This window comes from Magnolia sinica, chromosome 2 (assembly GCF_029962835.1).
Source record: "Magnolia sinica isolate HGM2019 chromosome 2, MsV1, whole genome shotgun sequence".
In the NCBI taxonomy this organism is placed as follows: domain Eukaryota; kingdom Viridiplantae; phylum Streptophyta; class Magnoliopsida; order Magnoliales; family Magnoliaceae; genus Magnolia; species Magnolia sinica.
In genome coordinates this window covers 136,347,243-136,370,492 of record NC_080574.1, presented here as the reverse complement: position 1 = coordinate 136,370,492, position 23,250 = coordinate 136,347,243, and the positions used below count along the sequence as shown (strand labels likewise).

Here is a 23,250-nt window from a genome sequence, read left to right as displayed (position 1 = left end):
CCCTGGGAACATTTTCTCAGTTCATGGAGACTAAAATATCACATGATTCGGGGATCCAGACCGTTGATCTTATGGAAACGTTGTAGATGGCGATGCCATTGAACTCTTCAAAAAATCGAAGGTTCTGACAATCCCAAAGACCATTAATCTGGAGGCGAAAGACCTCTAAGCTGAGAGAAATTTTAGTAATCCACCATCCTCAATCAGGTCCATCAAATCAACAGTACCGATGACCAGATGCACAAGGACAATGGTCGCATTTTGCTGCATTGACGACACAAATGCGTGAAAAAGAGAGCCTGAACGGTTGGGATCTTTCTATCCAGGACATGGCTCCAGGAATAAGGCCAGTCTCGTCTTAGTTTCTTGTTTTGGCTCTTGACAATCAACGATCAACGTCCATTTGTTATAAAAGTAACGTATACGTAACGAACGTTCAGGAATTCATTGCATGGGTCCCATATCTGGTGGGCCACAGGTGTTAACTTGCATCATGGACCATAGGCAACCCCATCCAAACTATTCTGGGATCTTTCCATCTAGGACATGACACGAGAAATAAGGCTAGTCTTGTCTTATTGTCTTGTTTTGGCTTTTGATGACCACCGTTCATTTGTTATAAAAGTTACGTGTACGTAACGAACGTTCAGGAATTAATTGCATGGGTCCCACTGCCAGTGGGCCACAAGTGTTAAATTGCACCATGTGGACCATCGACAGCCCTTTCCAAACCATACATCCATTTCATAAAGAGAATCACACCCGATAAGACGGGTCTGATTATATCCAGGTCATCCAAACAAATGGGCCTACTCAATCACGGTCCAGAAACCCCACGCGTATAATGCAACACGTGTGGGGCCACCAGAACTCATCATACCGTACCAACTCCCAACATTCCAACCCACACATACACCAACATCTCGACAAGGGGTGTTTCGGTAATTTCCCGTCGAAAGTCCGTGCGGACGGAAACCCCAGACAAAAGAACCAACCCCACCGTGGCTCATTCGTAAATTTGGCAAAACCACGAGGGCATTTTCGTCATCGATGAAAGAAAAGCTGCTTTTCTCTCTCTCCCGTATCTAAAACACCTTAAAAACTAGCTTTGACCGTCGTACTCTCTCTCTCTCTCCTCTCTCTCTCGGGAAGTTTTTTTCTCGATAACGCCTCTCTGCCTTTCTTACTTTCCAGAGCTGATACCCATAAACCAACGGCTCAGATCTTCTCTTCTCCGTCCTAAGGCAATACCGAGCTCGACGGCGACATCTACGTTACACAAACAAAAAGGAAAAAGCTTCTCAGAATTCATTAAAATCTTAGCCTTTTCCTACTCATTCCAACAATCTACGATTCTTTCTTTTCTGGAAGGTATTGAAAGTCGGTTCTTTCTTTTTTTGATGTTTTTCTTGGTTTTTTTTGTATGTTTTCTGGATTAGTTTTTTATTGGGAATTCAACGGTAGGCGGATTGAACTTATTGGAATTTTTATTGGTGATTTTTGTTTGAATTCGTGTGGTTGAATTTGGTCGTTTTGGAGAGCTGGCGCGGTCCATTTGGTTTGATTTTTTTGTGTGTGATTTTGGTGGTCTGTTTGATTTTGTTGTTATTACTTGGAAATTTCATTTGGGTGTTTTCTGATTCGATAATTTAATGGGGGATTTGATTTATATGAGTGTTGGTTTTTTTTAATTATATAATTTTTTAATTTAATCTTTCAGATTTTATTTGAAATTTTCATTTGGGTATTTTTCCGATTTGATAATTTAATGGAGTATTTGATTTTTATGAGTGTTAGATTTTTGATAAGTTTGGTTCTTTATTCGATAGTTTAGATTTTATTTGAAAATTTCATTTGGGTTTTTTGCCGATTCCGTAATTTAATGGAGGATTCGATTCGATTCGTACGAGTGTTGGAACGATCAATCAATTTGAATTTCTTGGTTTATGTATTTATTTATTTATTTATAATTTGGTTTATTTGATTGATTTATGGAGTTGGTTACATTCTGATTTAGTTCCTTTGTTTATCACAATTTCTTGTTGTTTATGATTAAGAATGGATTCTTTAGTGATTGATTTATTTTTATTTAACTTGAATTACCCATTATGTGGTTTATTTTGAGCAATCTGAACCGTTGATTTCATTCACATTGTCAAGTAGAGATTCATTATTAATATGTGTATATGATGATCGGTTTATATTGATTGAATTGATTAGGGGAGATTGTCGAATTTCTGGGTGTGTTGAAAGTTTGTTGAAATGGAGATAAGCACATGATTCGGTGTAGAATTGGTTTATATTTGTTGAAATTCTATGAAATTAATATAAGCATGTGGTTTCTCGAGCGGACTCCAAAAGGTTACTAGACCATTGTACACTTACCAACATGGCACATGTGTGTGAGATTTGGTTTTCACCAGGTGGGCCCCACTGTAAATGTGACCTGGGTTAAAATCATGCTGCTCAACTCGTCAGATGGGTTGATGCATTTATCCAGTGGTCCAACTTCAGCTTAGATGTGTGGACCACTTGACAGGCAGTGCAGCCCAATTTTAATGGTAGGGCCCACCTGATTGCAGCTTGGGCTGGTGAGTGGTTACTGCAGAGGCTAGTAGCATTCCATTCAGATTGATGTGAGCTGTGAACTTGCTATAATTGTTCATTTTTCCTCTTTCTTTGTCACGGTGAACATACAAGTATTTTTGTCAGCTTGCTTTGCAGATCTCAGTGCACCGCCCTTAGCTATTGTGTCGGCAATCTCATTTGCTTTCTGATTATGCGGCAATACCAGATTTTTATTATAGATGCTAATTTTGACACCTCATCAATAATGCAAGTTAGCCGCCACGGTTCAAATACTGGAAAATGCCTATTTCGACTGCATTTTGGGAATATACTTCCCTTCCACCATTAGTTTCTCAAATGGCAACAATGAAAATGTCTTGACCTTCTTGAAAGTCTCTTGATTCCCCCTTTTTTAGAGTCTGTCGAACCAGCTGGCTCGGAATAAGCAACTTTGATTGGTCCTGTATCATGTGTTTTCTTGACTATGATCTTTAGTTAATTTATTCTTGATGTTCAATTAGAATTTTCAAAGCCTCTGCGAGTTCATGTTCTTGACCATTGTACATTTATTTTTACTAAAGGCAATTAACTATTCCACAGTGTAGACATATACAATTCTGGGAAATAAGAGGTTAAGGGATGGTTATTAACTTTCTTGAGGGGTGTAAATTGAGGTCTGGAGATCATCTTAGAGAGTGATGACCCAATACTCCAATTGTCTGAAATTACTAAAATTTTCTGTGATTTCAAAGGAACTCATACTCTTGATATGCAGTGAAGGGAGTGAACTGCTCTCGGATGTAGAAACATGGACTGAATTTCAGTTAAAGGGTGGTGAGTGGTGATGCAGATTTCATGCACTTCTGTAGAATGCTAACCTTTTTCTATAGGTCTGATCATAACATTGTCTGTCATTTTTAAAGAATGTTAAGAATTTCTTGCTTCACCTTTTCATTCATGAGAAAAACTTTGATACTCTCGCAGTGTGTGATGGATGATAAACTGGCACTCAGAAATTACATATAAATTGCATATGTCGCATACAAGTAATCAAACTAAATAGACCAACGTAGGAGTACACGTTTAGATGTATCATGAGCAAAAAAATTAAGTTTATTTGATCATCTAACTATCTGATTGGTGGACATTTATTTGACAGTTGAAAATGGAAAAAAATAAAATGAAAATCCTAGTCTTATTTCAACAAACAAGTGTCCATGAATCAAAGGTCAGGATTGTTCAACCAATCTGATGTTTGGATTCTAATTTTGGTCCAGTACATCCCACACTTTAGTTAGTTTTTTTTGAGTTAATATATACCACGTGTACTGTTTCTAGGTGCCTATGTAGCAAGCATTATACACAGCTGGAGTATCATATAACTCCCCTTCATACATATGGTGTCAAGTCCATAGCTCAATGTAATATAATCTGCAGCCTTTAAGTGGTCTGTTTGATACTCAACCAAAGAAATGAACCAAAAAAGAAAAAGAAAAAGAAAAAACTAGAGTATTAAATCATCACTTGTGAATGGACTGAAAAATGTTCTTGTGGAAGCTACATATGGCTGCAGATGCAACTTCTATTTGTGTCATGAGCTTTGCTAAGCCTACACACGTGTGCAATAAAGCACATGTACATGCCACACCTGTGCCAACATGGTATGATAGTTCCAAGTTGCAATCGATCCATCAGAATGCCACCACTATATTGATGACCTAGCCCTAGAATCAAGTTGATCCACTGATCAGGTGGGCCACAGTTAGCAGAACAAATGTATGCTCTGAAAAACATGGATAAAGTTTTATAACCCATCTATATGTTTCCAATATTGGGGCCTACATGCTGAGTGGCCAGATTTATTTATGGGAAAACATGTAAGGTCGGACCAACCTGATGGATGGATTAGATCTCACACCTATGTGCCATGCTGGCACATGTGTGGCATGTACGTGAGCTTTATTGCACATGCATTTGTGCTTAGCAGAACTCTTGCAACATAATGTCCCTAGGTGGAGTTGCATGCCTGTATGAATTAAAGGGTGGCTGCTTAACTGAAAATCCCTCATCCATAGTAGGTCCAATATGAATTGCATTTCGAATTTTACGTACCTGAATTGAAGAAAATGTTTAAATTTTACTACGTTTAATACCCTGTGCTTTTCACTTCTGTTGGGTTGCATTGCATGACAAAGACAGCATTTTGAATTCAATAAAATTTCCAGGATGGATAATCGCTAGCCACAGGATGGATGGTTCACCTTCTTTTGCCTTGCATCTGGGGCTGCTTGGAAAGCAGAAGTTACATTAGGCTGTCCGTATTTTCACATTGGTCCGCCCCAAATTTCAAGTTGGATGATAATCAGTCTCCTGAAATTTCAGGCAGAGCTCACATCATCTGCCACCAAAAGTGGATCACACAAACGCACCCTAAACTAACATCACACTTTGAGGATTTCCTGAATCTGTGCTTGAGATCTGTGGATTTTCCCCAGGACTTCTGTGGAGCATTTACATAGTGGATCCGAAATAGTGGTAATGTACATTTGCATTGCTTGTGAAGTGTTCTTATTTCCTTTGGTGAATCCTTTTATGCCTGCAACAATCAGATTTCACCTTGAGATAGGTTGGTTCCAAATTGCCTGTCCTTGTTCAAACTAATTTTATCAGGAAAGTTGTATGATAATCAGGCTGCTTATGATGCTTGACATGCGGGCACTGGGCACTCAAAAATTGTGTACCAGGCATACATTATCTCAAGTAATACCGGCTAAATTGTGGAGCCCACTGTTGCTAATTACATTCCCAAGACAAGATTTTTTTTCAAAACAATCCTAACCTCTGATTCATGGACACTTGTTTGTGGAAACATGACCATTGGATTTATTTTTTTTCATTTTAACTGAACAATAAATGTTCATCAATCCGCTAGTCATATAATGAAATAAATGTAATTTTTGGATTATCTCACACCTAAACTGGGACCCACGATTTGAAACAGTTTATTTTGAATTAATTGTATCCAAGCATGCAACTTCCAAGTGCCTGCGTATCATCCATAACACTACCAGAGTTTCAAAGTTTTTCTCATTTTATCAGATAAAGAATGTCTTGATCATGGTTCAAAATATGGTTTTTTGGTGAAACCATACGATTTGTTTTTTTCATATTTATCACTTTTACAGCCTAAATTGGTCAGAATTCAAACCAACATGGACCAATACATAGTGCATATCTCCCCATGTGAATCAGTCTTGGAGCCGGCTGATACGTGCTCTAACAATGATATTTTGAACCTTGGTCGCAATTGACCCGCCTCATCACATCATGGCAGCATTGTCTTTTGCAAAAACACTCCTCCGGGATTCCTTTATTAAGCCGCCCTTTGCAAACTGATGATTGAACGGGGAAGTTTCAATTTTCCTAAAAAACCCATATCCTTTTACGGTGCTTGCATATTAACAGTGTTAGTTCATTGATTATACTAGCATCATCAAATATCTTTTAGTGGGATGTATCGTCATGAGATGCTAACCATCAAACACTTCTCGAAAACACTGACCACCGACTCATCGTTCGTTAGGATGTAACATTCTTCATGGTCTTCCCGTCAATTGTAATGTGATTCCTTTTAGTTCCCAGTGTGAATACTGAATAGTCTTATGTTTGCATCTGGTTATGTTCTTGTTTGTAGAGGGTGTCATAGTCTTTTGTTGTAGCCCCATCTTGCTGCCTGCCTAGTTTTCTCCTTCTTTTCTTTTCTTTCTTTTCTTTATTTCTTCCTCTCTCTTTTTTTTTTTTTTGCCTTTGGGCTGTTATTGTGACCTTTGGGCTGCTTGTTTTGGCTCATAATAAAGTTTGCTTATTCATTAAAAAAAAGTATCATACAAGGTATTCATAAATGGTTACATAATAGCTGTGATTGGTGGGACCTGTTATGCGGTACAGGGCTGTGATGCCTGATCTAAAGAAAAAGGCCTGTAATGACCGTAACACGGGCCTGTAACAGGCAGAGATGGGGCTATACATTTTTTCCTTTAAAAAGAATTTTGACTGCTCCAGGGCCGTAACGGGTGTTACGCCCGTATCGTTATGGTCATACGGCTGGCTGTTACTGTCATTAAATACCTTGGTGTCATATGAATGATTTGATTCAAAAGTCACAGTTAATTTCTCCATATAAGAAAGGTAATTTGCTGTGCGAGAAAAGGTTTACATTTGATGTTTGGAAAGACTATTTTGAAACTCTCCTCTTTTGTACTTTATAATGGATAATTATTCATCTCACGTGTCAAATTATCTTTTAGTATTTACAGGAAGCAAGCTGGCCCTGGGCCCCATGGAGGCTAATGGTCATAGGAAAACAAGGAGAAAGGATCACACTGTTCAAGAAAACTGTGATCCAAACTTGTTGAATAATGTTGAAGAGTTGGATCCATGGACAGCATGGGCATACAAGCCTCGTACTATTTCCTTGCTACTTTTTGGTGCATGTCTTCTTATGTGAGTCCCTATGCTCATGTAATTTAAGTCTTGTGATATATAGAACAAAGAGCTCATGGTTACTTCTTCATTTTGATTTCTGTATGTTGAAGCACTTCAAATATGCTGATTTAGCTTATGGTTTCTTGCATGAACCCAAACGAGACCTTTGAGATGTTCTTTCCATTTATCTGCAATGAGTGGCAAAACATGCCATGGAAACCATAATAATATGGAAGTAGGGACCTAAAGTTTGATGATACATGCATTTGCATAGTCTTGAGGTTGTACCATATGTGATGCTTCAATCCTTCAAAGGCAGCCATGTAAAATGTGGTACAACATGGGAATGGTAGGGTATGTAATCCATGCCAGACATGGTCCTATAGCTGACAGAACATTTATTTAAAAAACATTTGAAGTAATGTATTTTGAGAATTTAGTAAAAGTATATTAAGAGAAGTCTTTAATAATAGAAAAATAATAATAATAACGTAAATTTAGATCATTGTGCCTATACCTTGAGATTTAGTGATCAAGCAAGTCCAATCACTAGATTCGTAGCTCTACCCATAGTTGAGCAACAAAGGACCGTCATGAGCTCACTGTTAAAATAAGCCTTTGTTGTTGTTTTTTTTTTTTGTTTTTTTTCAGAAAACAACTTCAAAGAGATGGAACATCTCCCTTCTCAATCTATGTGGGATTAAACTCCATCTAAGTCCACTCCTAAGTAGGGCCCCATAACCATGTTTTCCAGCTCTTTACCTTATCCGGCGAGTAGCCTAGCATCTGATTCTCGAGACCTAGAGAAAGTCTTGATCCAACGAGGATTTTTCAATACAAGCAAAAGTATACAGGTTACAAATTGGTTTGTGGGATCACACATGCTTGATTTGTCTTGTGGATTTGTGATAGGGTCACCCTCACAACCATCCACAAAAGAAAAACTACTTGAGGACTTCTGCAACACTAAGTTTTTGCTAGCCTCAATCTACATTTCATGAATCCCTTTACCCTTAAATTTTTATTTTTTTTCTTTTTCGGTCTTCCACAAATACCTACATCTGTGTGCAACTCAGAAAGTTTTGCTGCCTCTTTTATCCACATATTTTGTTTGTTTTCGCAAGTTGTTTGACAATCCACTCACCCTCAATCTATTAGAAGTTGTCTTTCTGTTTGGCAAAGTGGGAAATTTCCATTTGCCATTTATATAGATGAACGGTTGGCATATTGTCAAACTTCACTTATAAATTCCACATTGATTGCATTTCATCATTTGAAGCCGTCTTCAATATTTTCTCTACGATAACTGTCGTGAGTAGCGGGGAACAAACCCACACCATTAGTTCTGTGAGGGTGCCGAACTTAGAATATCTTACGATATGGCGAGGCATTTGATTAAAGATAAGGGTACTTTGGTAATTTGGAGGGTGTGGCTGCTTGGCAACCTATGGCTAAGATTTTCCCTGCAGAAAGCCCATTTACGATTGAAATTTTATCCATTCAATCTCTCTATGCCAGTTGGCCACAACCTGTGCATGTGGCCAGCTCCCTATCTCACTCTCTGTGTTACATGCCCATTTCCCTCCTGATCTCTCCCAAGTCCCATCTCTCCCTCTCTCCACATGCATTGCACGTGCCACACCTGCTAGTAATAATAATGCAATACCCCCTAGTAATAGCAGCCTCAAACTTCATGTATTGTATCCATAGATGGATGCTTCTTACTTCATTGATGTGTTTTTATTTGTCTGTGAATAATTTCAGTTGGGCTAGTGGAGCTCTTGATCCAGAAAGCACTCCTGTAGATATTGTCACATCTGTGAAGAGGTATTCAAACTTTTGTCATACTTCTATTTATTAGTATTAATATGTCTATTCATATATTAGTAACAAGATTTTGTATTATTATTAGTATATTGTAGAAGCTTTTGAAGAGGTAGGTTGGTTTATTGATTTCTTCACGAAAGACATTATTGATTTATATGTTTTTTTTAGGGGAGTTTGGGCGATGATTGCGGTATTTCTCGCTTATTGCTTACTCCAAGCACCTTCAACGTAAGTTAAGAATTCTGGTTGTGGAGAATCTAATTTGTTTTGTCTTCCATTCTATCATGTTGATCAAGATTTAGAAACATCTGAGGAGATTCTGAGATACTTTTTTGATCTGTCACAACACATGATCAGTACATGATCTACATAATGGGATATGGAAGTTGCATAATTTGCATTATCTTGACTGTTTTAATGGAAAATTTTCATGAATTTAATTTTTCTTTCAAGAAAATTTTCATGAACTGACAACTTGATATTAGAAAGCATCTGCCAAGCCATGCGCCTAATCCCCATTGATGTCGAAAAATGGTATTTCACATAAGCTTTTGTGGGTTTAGCAAAGCTCCTATACTGCCTAAAAGCTTCTTGAAATGTATTTGAGATTAGTCACGTTATCTTTTGAAGTCTTACAAAACACCATGGTGTCATCCACAAATGAAAAGCAAAGTGCTGAGTCAAAAGCCTTAAATCATTCCACATTCTTCCACTCTATTATAGAATTTTCTTAGACCTTCCATGACCATAAGGAATAGGAAGGAAGATTTTTTTATTTTTTATTTTTTATTATTTTTTAGCCGGGGGGGGGGGGGGGGCGCGGGGTGTTGGTGTTCCCTTGTCCAAATCAAATTTGCAGAACACATCTGGATCCTTCTCCATGCTCCTTGAGTGAATACATTCATTCACAATCAGGATGCCATCAAGGATTTGAAGACCTTCCACAAACGCACCTTGGAACAAAGGGATTAAGAAATGCATGATCATTTCATTCTTTTTCTTTTTTTTCTTTTTTTGGGAAGGTAAAATAATTTTCATTCTGTCTGCAAGTGTTCTAGTAATGATCCTATAAGCATTTCCTAGCAGTCTTGTCACCCTGAAATCTGTGATGTCTGATGCTCGCTGCTTCTATGGAATATAGGGCATAGGGAAGACACATTAAGAGTCCTGTTAAGTCAGCCCTCCCATGAAATTCAGTGAAGACTGCTATGAGATCTTGTTTGACTACCTCCCAATATTTCTGGAAGAAATCAATTGAAAATCCATCTACGCCATCCATACTGAACACTGTGTTCCTAATTTTCTCTGACCCAAACCGACTTTCTAAGGAAGCTGCAACTTCTTCCAATAGGCCTTTGAAGTGAATACCCTCCCTCTACTCCTGTCCTGAAGATATCCTCCTTACAATACAGCCATTCATAAAATTCCCTGCATAAGTCTTGCGCTCTTCTATGATGTCTGCAATCTTCCATGGATACACGCCACCTTTGGCCCATCCAATGGCCTTCTATAATTGCAGGGAGAAGCTTGAGGCTAATCGCCAGCTTAATCACCTGAAGAAGAGTGACTCCTTCAGCTTTATTTGAATTAGCATATCCATTAGACCGATATACCTTGGCCCCCCAACTCTCACAAGGCCAGGAATCCCATGAGAACAACTATTGAAGTTAGTTTTGTAAGTACCTTGGTTTGGGGAAGCCCTGAAGATGCAATTGTTACCAAATATACCATGGACCGGCAAGGACTGCCATATACCATAATACGCTCCCACATGGGCCCCAAGTGCCCCCTACCAGCTTTTGATACAGTCCACCACCAATCTCAGAGTCACCCAGCACATGTTAAATTTAAATAGGTTATGGCCTCAGATGAAGCAGACGATGGGCAATGCAACAACAGGTGACCCACCATCTCCTCACTAGAACAGGACAACAGACACCTATTCGGCAATGCTCACCCTATTCTCTATGCTTCTGCCATTAACTGAAATGCATTTGATGGCATTCTTCCTTCTACTGGCATTTGCTAATTCGCGGAAAAATGCCGCACCTTGTGATCACCTGCTTTCAAACATAATGCCCTTGATCTCTGTGACTCTTGTTTCCATGTGATTTCGTCTTGCCTGATGAAGAAATTCCATTCTCTTTTTAGCTCAGTTCTGTCTTCTATCTGTTTCCAACATGCCTCCCATTCTTTCTTTCCTGACAATCTTCATTCTTTCTGAAGGATGGACTCCACTTTGGTGGAATCGAAGATCTGTATCTTCCTTGGCCAAGAACATCAATTTAGATCTGATGACCTGCAATTTTTTACACCTTCATGACTTCTATTGACTAAAGACAGGTTTTACATGATCATGCTTTATCACGCCAGCTGGAGAGCATATACACACATTGACATGGCCATGGGACTGTTGATCATGATGTTTTCTTATGTAAACCAAACTGCAGACATGGCTAGGGCAATGGGCTGGGAAGCCCGCCCCACCCAGCTCTGGGGGGACGCGGATTAGCTACTGACAGGTTGAGTAGCGAGACTCGCTACTGAAGTGACGTCACCAAGTTCTGTGGGACCCACCATGATTTATGTGTTGTGTCCACACCATCCATCCATTTGGAGATATCAATTTAGGGCATGAGCCAAAGAATTAGTCAGATCCAAAGCTCAAATGGACCCCACCACAGAAAACAGTGGAGAGAGTGACGCCCACCATTAAAAATTTCTAAGGGCCACAAGAGTTTTCAATCAAGCTGAAGTTTGTGTTTTCCATTCTTTCATGTCTGTCTTAACTTATGAGCACGTTGGATCTCAGATAAACATCATAGTGGACCTTAGGAAGGTTTCAACGGTGGCGTCACTCTTCCCACTGTTTTCTGTGGTGGGGTCCACTCCAGATTTGGATCTGACTCATTCTTTGTCTCATGCCCTAAAATGATCTCTCCAAATGGATGGATGGTGTGGATACAATACATACATCATGGTGGGTCCCACAGAACTTGGTGACGTCACTTCAGTAGGAGTCTCACTACTCAACCTGTCAGTATCTAATCCGCATCCACTCTGGGCTGAGTGTGGACCTACTTGCTTGGCCTGTGGAATGGGCTTGGGCCTCAAATGTATGGCCCAAATAATTTTTGGGTTAGGCTTTGGGCTCAAGTCATTTTGGCCCAACCCAGTATGCCCTGGCCCATCTTACCCGACTTCATATGTACGTGTTATATCCTATAACTATGCCATTCCAATCTTTGATTAGGCAACCCAACCATCATGAGTGTAGATCGTTCATGTGTGGAATATTTAAGTGTAAAATAGGGATTTTTTCAATTTTTGGGTCAATCCAGGTAGGGACGGGGCCTAACCAATTTTTCCAGGGCTCAAGCGCAGTTCTTCTATGCTAGGCCCATGCTGGGCTCGGGCATTGGGTCGTAAGTGTCGGTCCAGTCTTGGGCCTAGCCTGGCTGGCCCAAACTGGGCCACTGCAAACCTTAGACATGACAATGTAGATAACTGCCGTAAATTCACAACAAACAACAGAAACAACAAGAATAACCATATTAACTTCATCCTTTACTCAATAGATTGAATTGTAAGATGTTGGTATCATGTTTTACCCTGGTTTCCAATTAATTAAGGAGGCACTAAGAGCGAGGGCTTTGACACCTGTAATGTTTTTTTTTTCTTTTTTCTTTTTTCTTTTCAGGGTGCTTATTCGGCCACATCCTGCAATTTGGCGTTTGGTTCATGGAATGGCAGTTGTTTACCTTGTTGCCCTTACATTTTTGCTTTTTCAGGTTGGTTTTCTTCTTCTTCTTCTTCTTCTTCTTCCTTTTCTTTTATTTATTTATTTATTTTTTCCTTTTGAGCTAATCATAAAGCTCGAATTCAAATCTCATGGAAGTTAGACAGGCCTTTCTTTTCTTTATGCTCCATTATTTGCTATCAAATGATTCTATATGCATTGAGTTAAGCAAGTTAGCTTTTATAAATTAGATATTTCATATTGATTCAGGAATAATCTTGCCTCAAAATGGGGCAGGGACACCTTGTGTTGTCAAAAAAAAAAGATATTTCATGTTGATCCAGGAATCATGCGTCTGTCATAGTTCTCTTCTTTCACTTAACAGAAATACAAGCTAGTCAGACAAAATTGAGTATTGGAGAGATGTGACACAAAGTTGATGCGGACCCAAAGATGTCCCCATGACCCATACAATCAATGAGTAGATTCCATCAGTTGTCTGTTCAGTGGATCAGATCTTTCTGTAATCTGTCCGTTTAACCAGGGGGTGATGTGTTCATATTGTTTGATTACTTGTGGGTCCATGATATTTTATGGATCCGTAGGACCCACAAATTTTTAGTTCCTTAAGTTAGTTAGTGGTTTGTAGTTAGTAATGGTATGAATTCTACTCATTTAAGGATAGCATGTATGGTTGTGACATGCCCAAGGTATATTTTAGTGAGAAATACTCACATCAATCAGTTGGACAAAAAGTTAGTCTGCCCAGTGGATAATTTTCTACATGTCATGTGTGTGCGACATCTAACCCATCCAATAGGTTGGCCCTACCATGAGGATCACCTTGCATAAAATCAGTCCCAACCAATCATCAGGGGGACAAGACACGTATTTTGCTATTTACTAACGGCAATACATTATTTTCGTTTGTCTGGCCCTCCTGATGAGTGGATGGAGCTGATTTTTCTAAAAGGTGATCCTCATGGTGGGGCCTACCTATTGGACAGGTTGAATCTCACACTCACATGACATGTTGAAAGTTATCCGCTGGGTGGTGATCACTTAGGGCCCATTTGGATACCACCTAATAAGTAGCTTTTTAACTTAATAAGTTACTTTTAACTTAAGTTAATTTTGGCAAGCACCATTATAAAAGCAACTTATGTGATGAATGTTATTCATCGTCATGAATTTTTTTTCTTGCTCTTCAACTTATTATTTTTCTACTTTTCTCCCTCTCTCTCTCTCTCCATGTGATGGATGGTCCATATCAAAGAAGGCCCCACATGATGGACGGTCCACACTAAAGGTGGGTCCCGCATTATGGATGACCACATCAAGGTGGACCCACATTATGGATTGTCCACATCAAAGGTAGGCCCCTAATGATGAATGGCCCACATCCAAAGCGGACCCCACATGATGGACAACCCACATTGAAGGTGGGGCCCATACGATGGACGGCCCATTTCAAAGGTGGGCTCCACATTTGCTTTCAAAAAAAAAAAAGGTGGGCTCCACATGAGGGGCAATGGATATGACAGGTGACCCCATGTGACAAACAATAACATGAAGGTGCGCCCCACATGATAGATGACCCACATCAAGGTGGTCTCCACATAATGGACAGTCCACATCAAAGGTTGGCCCCTAATGATGAATGGCCCACATCCAAGGTGGTCCCCACATAATGGATAGTCCACATCAAAGGTTGGCCCCTAATGATGAATAGCCCACATCCAAGGCGGACCCCCCATGATCAACGGCCCACCCCATAGGTCGGGCCCACACGATGGACGGTCCACATCAAAGGTGGGCTCCACATGATGGGCTATGGACATTGAAGGTGGGCCCCACATGATGGACAATTTATTTTGATGGTGGTCCTCACATAATGGACAACCCACATCAAGGTGGCCACACGTAATGCGTGGTCCACATCAAAGGTGTTGATGATGAATGGCCCACATCAAAGGTGGGCTCCACATGGTCGATGGATAAGGTAGGCCCCACATGAGGACAATTCACATTGAAGGTCAGCTCCCTAATGATGAATGACCCATGTCCAATTCAGGCCCCACTTGATGGATGTCCCACTTCGAAGTTGTGCCATGCATGATGGGCAGTCCACATTAAAGGTGGGCCCACATGATGAATGGCCCACATCCAAGGTGGGCCTCGCAAGGTGGATGGTCCACATTGAAGGTAGGCCCCACACATTGGACAGATAGCATTGAAGACAAGGTCAAGTTGGGCTCAATATAATGAACAATCCGCATCAAGCGTTAGGCCCACATGATGGACGGTGAATATTAAGGGCGGACGGAACAAACTTTAGGGATAAGTACTCATATGATGTTGGAAACCAAACATACTTTTCTACTTCTACTTTCTTGCTGATGAGTATGTTGTTTACCAAACATACTTATCTATTGGATAAGTAGAAACCAAGATAAGTTACTTCAAGGCATAAGTAGTTTATGTAAAGTAACTTAGGATCCAAACGCCCCCTTCTTGTCCAACTGGTTGTTATTGAGCATCTCTCTATTTTGGTTATTTTTAATATTTTATTAATAGATGATTAGAATTGAGCTTAGTTACTGGTTAGGATTAGATAAGGGTTTCTTTTGTGCTAGGAAGAGTTTATACACAAAGAATCTTTTATAAATAGTTGAATGGAAATTTGAAGTTTTTATGCACGAAAAGATTTCTTGCTCCGGTGGATGGATGTCTTGAAACCTAATGGGGTGTGATTATCAATACTAGCATAGTATGATTCTATGCTCTTACAAGGTGTTATGCTTTCTACTCAATTAGTGCAATGGTAATCATTACATGCTATTTGTGTCCCAAAGAATAAAAAATCTGCCAATCTGGTTGTTTATTATTATTATTATTTTTTGTTAAATCAATGTTTTCATCGGCTCTTGAAGTAGTGAGATTGAAATTGTGAGGTGATTTGACTATCCAATGGTCATCTTCCTGCATCATAAGTAACATGGTTTGGGCTTAATTCTTTTTGTTAGATATTCCTTCCATTTATAAAACCAAAACATATTTCTTTTATTTTTGTTCCCACTCACTTTTAAATTTCCGAAATAATGTGAGGTACAGTTAAAAACTTCATCTTCCCAGTTATGGCCCTGTACATGTTTTCCCAAAACTAAATCTGGTCCGCTCAGCATGTGGGCCCCAATATTGGAAACAGGTGGATGGGTTAGAAAACTTCAGCCAAGTTTTTCAGAGCCATACGTTTGTTATGCAAACTGTGGTTCACCTGACCAGTGGAAACTTGATTCTTGGATTGGGGCATCAATATAGTGGTGCCGTTCTAACAGATGGATTGGTTCTGGGACCTATAATGCCATCCTGGCACTTGCGCGATGTGTGCATGAGCTTTGTTGCACATGTGTGTGTGTGTGTGCTTAGCAAAGATCTGTTTTAAAAAAAAAATAAAATAAAGTCATCTTCCCAGTTATGCCCTGTCATCATTCTCTTTTATGTTGGTTAAGATAGCATATTCCGTTAAATGCAATGGTTCATTCTTTTTTTCTATTTATTCTTCAGATGCTTAGTTTGAGCATAGTTACAAAATTCAGCCATTCTTTTTTAAATTGTGAACTATTCATTAGTTTTATCATAAAATAAAATAAATCACGATATTCAGGAGTTATTCCAAATTATTCAGAAAGCAAGCAAAATCCTTTCTCCCAAATGAGAAGTAACTTTCCCTCCAATTTTTTCCGAATGCAAACTTTGTAACATAGCTTTTAGATTGTTAATTCATCATTATTTTTATGCCTTATTGATGAATGGCCATTTGATATCTCTAAAAAAATAAAAAAGGATGGGCCGTTCGAAGTTTCCATCTTTTCTTCAAAACATTCTCCAGTATTATGCTCTTCAAACTATGCATGAGGCATCATCATCATCTAAGCCTTATCCCAACTAACTGGGGTCAGCTACCCGAATCCTATTCTGCCATTCCACTCAATCAGGGACCATATTCTCAGTTAAACATGAGGCACTCAATGTCAATATCATAATCTTTAAGTTTCATGGATTATCTCTTGTAGTTGTCTATGCTTTCTTCAAAACATTATCCCTTGCTACATAACTCTTTGCTCTATGCACGAGGCACTCGGTGTCATATCATAATCTTTAGAATTCATAGATGTCCTTATTCTCGAAATATCTACATCTTTTTTATTTGTCTATGCTTTCTTTCGGAGCGACTTGGCCTGTTAATATCTATACATAACAGTAGTTTGTCAATTAAACCATTTTCTCTCTTTTCTTATTCCAGAAGCGCGATGATGCTCGGCAGTTCATGAAATATCTCCATCCCGATCTTGGTGTTGGTATTGAATCTTGAATTTTGTAAAATGTTGCCCTCGATCTTGTGGAGTTAAAACTAGCTGATTGATGGCAGACCTGAAAGCAATTTGGATTTTAACTGTTCTCATTTTACTTTCTGTGCAGAGCTTCCTGAAAGATCATATGGAGCTGATTGCCGCATTTATGTGCCCGAGAACCCCACGAGCAGGTTTAAGAATGTTTATGTATGAGGTCTTCATTCACCATTGATCTGATTTATTTCCTTCTGCATATTAGTTGCAGTATCAGGGTGCCTCAAGTTTCTGATTTTGGTTTTAGTTGTTTTTAGGATACTTTGTTCGATGAATTTGTTTTAGCCCACATTTTCGGATGGTGGGGTAAGGCAATAATGATTCGTAATCAGCCCCTTTTGTGGGTACTGTCAATTGGATTTGAATTAATGGAGGTCAGTTTCTTCAGATTATTTCATCTAAGCTCTCGAACATTTCATTGTGCTTTCCATTTTCAAGAGTTTATCTAAGCCTTCACAGATCTCAACATGTGACAACCTGGCCCATGCGGGACATCCGAACTGTTCATCAGGTGAGCTCGACAGTGTTGAGAACCCAGCTGAAAATTCAAGCCTCCCACTTATCAGGCAGGCCATTTGGGTACGGACTTTAAATCCCATGTGATGAGTTGATCAGCCTTTTATCTGGGGCAGATCATCTTCTAAGAAGTGGGGCCACCTGATGCATGACTTGGATGTCCCTCAGATCAGGTTGGTACACCTGGTTGCATCTGTTCTTAGCAAAGCTCCTTTTTTAATTGCTGGAAGTGCAGTACAATATTCATTCTAATACTGAAATTTTTTTGCAGCTTACATTCCGCCACATGTTACCAAACTTTAATGAGTGCTGGTGGGATAGCATTATTCTAGATATTTTAATCTGCAATTGGTTTGGTGAGACACTAAATCTGTTATTTGATATTCGTATATGATGTATCATAACATGCATATGGTTATTCTTGAAATTCTTTTCAATCAGCACTGTATTTTGGTGTGGTTTTGGTAGACTTGTCTTTTCAATTTTCTTGCTGTTCACATGACATCTTTCAGCTACCCAATGAGTGCATTTGAACTCTCACCTTCAGAAGATGGAATAAGACCTGCACTTAAGCGCTAAACCAGTAGATTCAACTCTTGAATATGTGGAGATGAGAGAAAATTCTTGACTGCTTGGGTTTTGCACAGAAACACCAAAACAAAGACCTTTACTCATGTGGGAGATCTGAGTTGCATTGAAACCCAAACAACTCCTTATAGACTGTTCATTGCTCTAATGTAAGTACAAAATAGGTGAGTTAATGCAATTATAACTTCCTATTCCTAGAGATTCCTAAAATCCCACAAAAAATTAGGAAACCAATATCATGAGAAAATCAGAAGCTATCTTAAACAACTAAACTTAAATCCTAAACATACCAAAACTATAAAATAAAATGACGACTGTCCCTGTTGCATCTTTTTCTTTCTTTCTTTCTTTTCTTCTTCTTCTTTTCCGAGAAGTCACAAAATTTTATTAGAAAAGGAGGAAGAGAATTCCTCACGAAGAATTGCAGACGAGACCAATAAGAATAGGAGAAGGTAACAGGATCAGAAGCAACGGATTAAAGAGACAAAGCCCTGAAAATAACATCCAACTTTCACTTCAAAAATAAATAAATAAACAAATAATGTCCAACTTAGCTTTCCTGGAGAACTCATCATGAGGTCTGGTGATTCTGGAGGCATCTCTCATTGTTGTCTGTCCTAATTGATGATAATATAGCCAGAAAAGATAACCTCCTTAGAATTTTCTCTTTGGGGCCGATTCCACCCCCATGTAATGCTGAGAAGAAGGCTTCTATGAATCTCGACATCACCAACCTGCAGTGGAACAGCTCAAGGAAGCAACCCCAGACTGCCTTGAGAAGATTCAATGAATGAACAGGTGATCCACGGATTTCGCATCCAACAAACACATGAAACAAACATCAGGGATGGTCATATAACTCTTTTGAAGATTGTCCACAGTGAGCACCTTGTTCTTGCCACCAAGTAGAATCTGCCACCCTAGGATTTTCCCTGATTCCTTATTGAAATTAAACACATGGAAATAATATCAAAATGAAGTTATTTTGTGAAAATAAGTTCCCCAAATATAGTCCTCTTGTAGATAAGATATTTCAAGGACAATTGTGTGAAAATTGGAAGTTGATATCATGGTTGCATCACAAATTTTCTTATAAATGCATGAATTGTAAGAATACTTGATGAGCAAGAAGCATCAGTGTAGTGGATTATGAGTTGAGTCGCTTCCGCCACCTTCGACCAGGCTCTCGCCTCCCCAGAATTCATAGTTGTTGCCCATGTGGATATTCTTAGGGGTTGGAGCATACTTTGTTTTTTCAATTGATATTGGAATGTGATTATTCATAGTGGGAAAACAGAACTGAAGTTGGTAAGGGTTGTTGGGAACCACCTTAACTGGGCTTTGTCGAATTCAATTTCGATGGGTGCTCTTTGGGGAATCCCGGCCCCTCCAGGATCAGTGACAGTTTGAGAGACAGAAAGGGAGAAGTCTTCATGGTTTTTCCAGGGCCCTGTGGGGAGCTAGGTCTGATCGAGGCATAATTAATCTGACTTAGAGATGAATTTTGTTTGATTAGTTCCTCTTTCTGGGAAACTAGTCGGAAGCTCTTGCTTTTTCTTTGAGTGGGTTATCTGCAGGTTTGATTCTTGTAGTTGAGAGATTAAATCCCTTATTGCTATATTGGGTTCTCGTTGTTCCCTACTTAAAATGACACCATGATGTGGCCAATGGTCTCACTAGCAAGGGAGTGACAAGAGTTCACTCTCTATTGGCAACTCTTTTCTCCTCTTGTAATATTTTTGAAATAAAATTCTGCATGCGTAGTGGTTTTTGTTATTAGATATTCAGTATGTTGCTGTGGCCATGGAGAGAAATATAGATTACCAACCAAAATGAAACACCTACGGAAAATAAGGTATAGTATATATTTAGTTGCTGCTTATCATGGTCGGTTTTCTTGGGTGTAAAATGTAGGCATTTGGGCAGGAATGCATACCGTCAGGTACTTCGATGGGAGAACATACGAGTGGGTTGGTATAAGTCGCCAGCCAAATATTATTAGTAAAGTATGTCCTGTGACAAACATTTTATATTCGAATCTGGCATATATTGAAAATGAGGTTGTCTCAAGTCCAGCCAGTTGGACTACAAGTTATGATCCACCCCTCAGATAACTTCCAACCTTTCATGAGGATCACCTTGTGCAAAAATCAGTCATATCCACTCATTGAGCAGACCACACTTGTATTTTGCTATTTATTTAATGTCTAGACATTATTTTCTATGGTGTGGCCCACCTGATGAGTAGATAGGGTTGATTGTTGCAATAAGAGAGCCTCACAGTGGGGCCGACCTATTGGAAAGGTTGGCTGTCACATGCATTTAATTGGTTGGAAGTATCCGCTGGGTGGACCATACTTTGTGGTCCAACCACTTGGACTTGAGACCTCTTAATAATATTGTTCATGTTTGGCTTTCCAATGTCCCACTGCCCGACTGTACTCTTGTCGTAAATTTATAGGAAGGAATGCTCTACTATGACACATGCTTTGTGACATTCAATGAAGTGTACATCAGAACATCTTTTTATACATAGCACTTGTGTACAGTGATCAGGACCATTGATTTGGTGGGCCACCACATGGATGGCTCATAGTCCAAAAGGTGAGGCGATTGGAGAGTTGTAGCCATCACATCGGCAGCTTGAGAAGGAGATTGTTAACTCAAAAAGTGAGCAACAGTCCCATTCAACTGTCCCAATCTCTGATTGTTCAATCACTTTGATTTTTGACTTATGGCCACCACCCACATGTACAGTGGGCATGACACTTTATAGAACAATGAAGCACGCGTCATAATTGCATCTCTTCATAAGATTGCTTCGACAGAGATGCAGTCATGGTGTTCTTTTCCGCTTCTTTCATCCTCTTTCACTTACCTTCGGCATGTCGCTTACCAAGGTGAAACGAACACTCGGCCAATTCACACCCGCTCAATGGGACAAAGATGAGTGGCACCCTCTGCTCGGACCATGGCGATTCATCCAAGTGATCAGTCTTTGCATCGTGTTTTTGACTGTGGAGCTCAATACCTTCTTCCTCAAGTTCTGTCTTTGGATTCCTCCTCGAAATCCCATCATTGTGTATAGGTTGGTCCTGTGGTGGCTAATCGCAATACCAACCATTCGTGAGTACAACTCGTATTTACAGGACAGGTTGGTCACTCTCTATGTCATTCGATTTGGATTTTTTGTACAGTGATTGGCGGGGGATTGTACTTTTTCTTATCTTATTTATTGTATTGATTCCAGAAAACCAGTGAAGAAGGTGGGAGCATTCTGCTGGCTTTCACTTGCCATATGCATAGTCGAACTCCTTATCTGCATCAAGTTCGGCCATGGTGAGTGCTATAACATCCTTGTCAACGCACTATTTGTAATACTTAAGGCCACATTGGATTTACAAGTCAATTGAATCATGAACATTTAGTTCAAGTTGGGCAGGTTTGGTCAGGTTGAGGGTCAACCTGGGGCCAACCTAACCTCAAGAGGACCCAATCCGCAACTCAACTCAACCCAAGGTGCCCAACCTGAAGCTGTCTACACTCGACCCAACCCGACCCAACTACACAATTATTCCCAACCTGACCCGAATTTGCTCAACCCAAACCCAACCAGAATCCAAATCATTTGGTCTTTTTTCCAACCTGCACCCAACCTTGGGTCAATCAGGTTCGGGTTGACCCACAACCCAAGTTGCATCCCTATTTGATGATGCTTGATAAACAGCTGCTTTCTTTTTGTTTTTGTTTTGACCCGGGCCCAGCTTTTGGTAATCCCATCCATTGATTTGGTGGGATACATCATGGATTGGGCCATGACCAATATCTCCGCTATCACATGATCCTAGTATCCATGATGGAAATGGATGACTACTACCAGTGATTCTGCAGTTAAAGGGGGTTGTATTTTGGATGGTTAGGTTTACTTCTGTCTACCATGAGCACCACTGTACAGAAAACTGGGATCACCAAAAAGGTGGGCCCAAACATTGTATACCCCTTCATTGGTCAATGGCTACCAGTCATTATGTAGTGGCAATGGGTCACAAGGAATCAATACCCAATATCTAGAATGCCGCCTTCATATATCATTCCCAACTCTGATGTCTTCCTACTCTCACCAGGTCTATTTCCCAACCCAATGCCGCCATGGTTGATTGTCTTCTGGGGATCGGCTGCATCAGCCCTAATGTTATTCTTGCTCATTTGGTCATGGCAACTCCAACGTAGCATGGAGAGGAAGAGGTTATGATTTTGCTGCTGCGGTGCTCTCTTTTTTCTTGGCACTCCCTCATACAAATATTTATCATGTACATACCGATCACCCTTCCTGTTCTGTAAATGCTTATGCTGTTGAATGAGGTTCGGTTATTAGAAAAAATGGTGTTTTCTTTTCTGGTTAGCAGCGGGGAATATTTTTTGAACTGAATCTACAGTTTCTGCCAATGAGCGAAAAAATGAATGGTTGAAGGGGTTTTGTTTTTTTTTTTTTTTTTTCAATTATTAAGGCACTATGTAGTTTTAGCCCCTATCATTTGTTTTTCCATTTGAGCTGGATCTTTGTATGTTGGAGGCCCAGCATCCAGTGAAATAGATCGTTGATCTCGGAAAGAAGTGGATTGCGTACTGAGTAAATTCCGTGGGGTCCACCATGATGTTGTATGTTTCTTATCCACGACGTCCATCCATTTCAACATCTCATTTTAGCGCAAATTGAACCATATCCAGAGCTCAAGTGCGCCACACCAGAGGAAACAGTGGGAACCGAACACCTACTGTTGAAAACTTCTCGGGGGCCACAGAAGTTTTAGATCAAGCTGATTTTTGTGTTTTTCCTTCATCCATGTCTGTGTGACCTTATGAACAAGTTGGATGTCGATATCGTCACTGTGTGCCCTAGGAAGGTTTCAACAGTGGATGTCATTATCCCCACTGTTTCCTGTGGTGTGGTCCACTTGAGCTTTGGATAAGCTTCAATTTTGGGCTCATGCCCTAAAATGATATGGAAAAATGGATGGATGGCGTGGTTGAGACACATGCATCCATGGTGGGCCCCACAGTTTCCTCAGCACGCTATAGAGTACTGACAGCTTCCGTTGATCTCATGGGCCCTATCAC

General features: G+C 39.8%; 1 protein-coding gene across 6 annotated transcripts; it reads left to right on the top strand.

The window, feature by feature from the left end:
* The first annotated feature begins 1,114 nt into the window (after window positions 1-1,114).
* Window positions 1,115-22,622, top strand: LOC131237813 (CDP-diacylglycerol--serine O-phosphatidyltransferase 1). 6 transcript variants are annotated; one of them, XM_058235815.1, is made up of 13 exons: window positions 1,115-1,371; window positions 6,876-7,071; window positions 8,818-8,880; window positions 9,049-9,108; window positions 12,581-12,671; window positions 16,926-16,980; window positions 17,102-17,181; window positions 17,286-17,402; window positions 17,816-17,900; window positions 20,047-20,138; window positions 21,033-21,286; window positions 21,383-21,471; window positions 22,257-22,622. In XM_058235815.1, the coding sequence occupies exons 2-13, from the start codon at window positions 6,908-6,910 to the stop codon at window positions 22,382-22,384; spliced, it is 1,278 nt and encodes a 425-aa protein (XP_058091798.1). In that variant the 5' UTR covers window positions 1,115-1,371; window positions 6,876-6,907; the 3' UTR covers window positions 22,385-22,622. The 6 variants fall into 6 exon arrangements, with proteins under 6 accessions (XP_058091798.1, XP_058091799.1, XP_058091795.1 ...); XM_058235812.1 differs by lacking the exon at window positions 1,115-1,371 and adding an exon at window positions 3,337-3,402; XM_058235811.1 differs by lacking the exon at window positions 1,115-1,371 and adding an exon at window positions 3,431-5,103.
* Window positions 22,623-23,250: the final 628 nt, after the last annotated feature.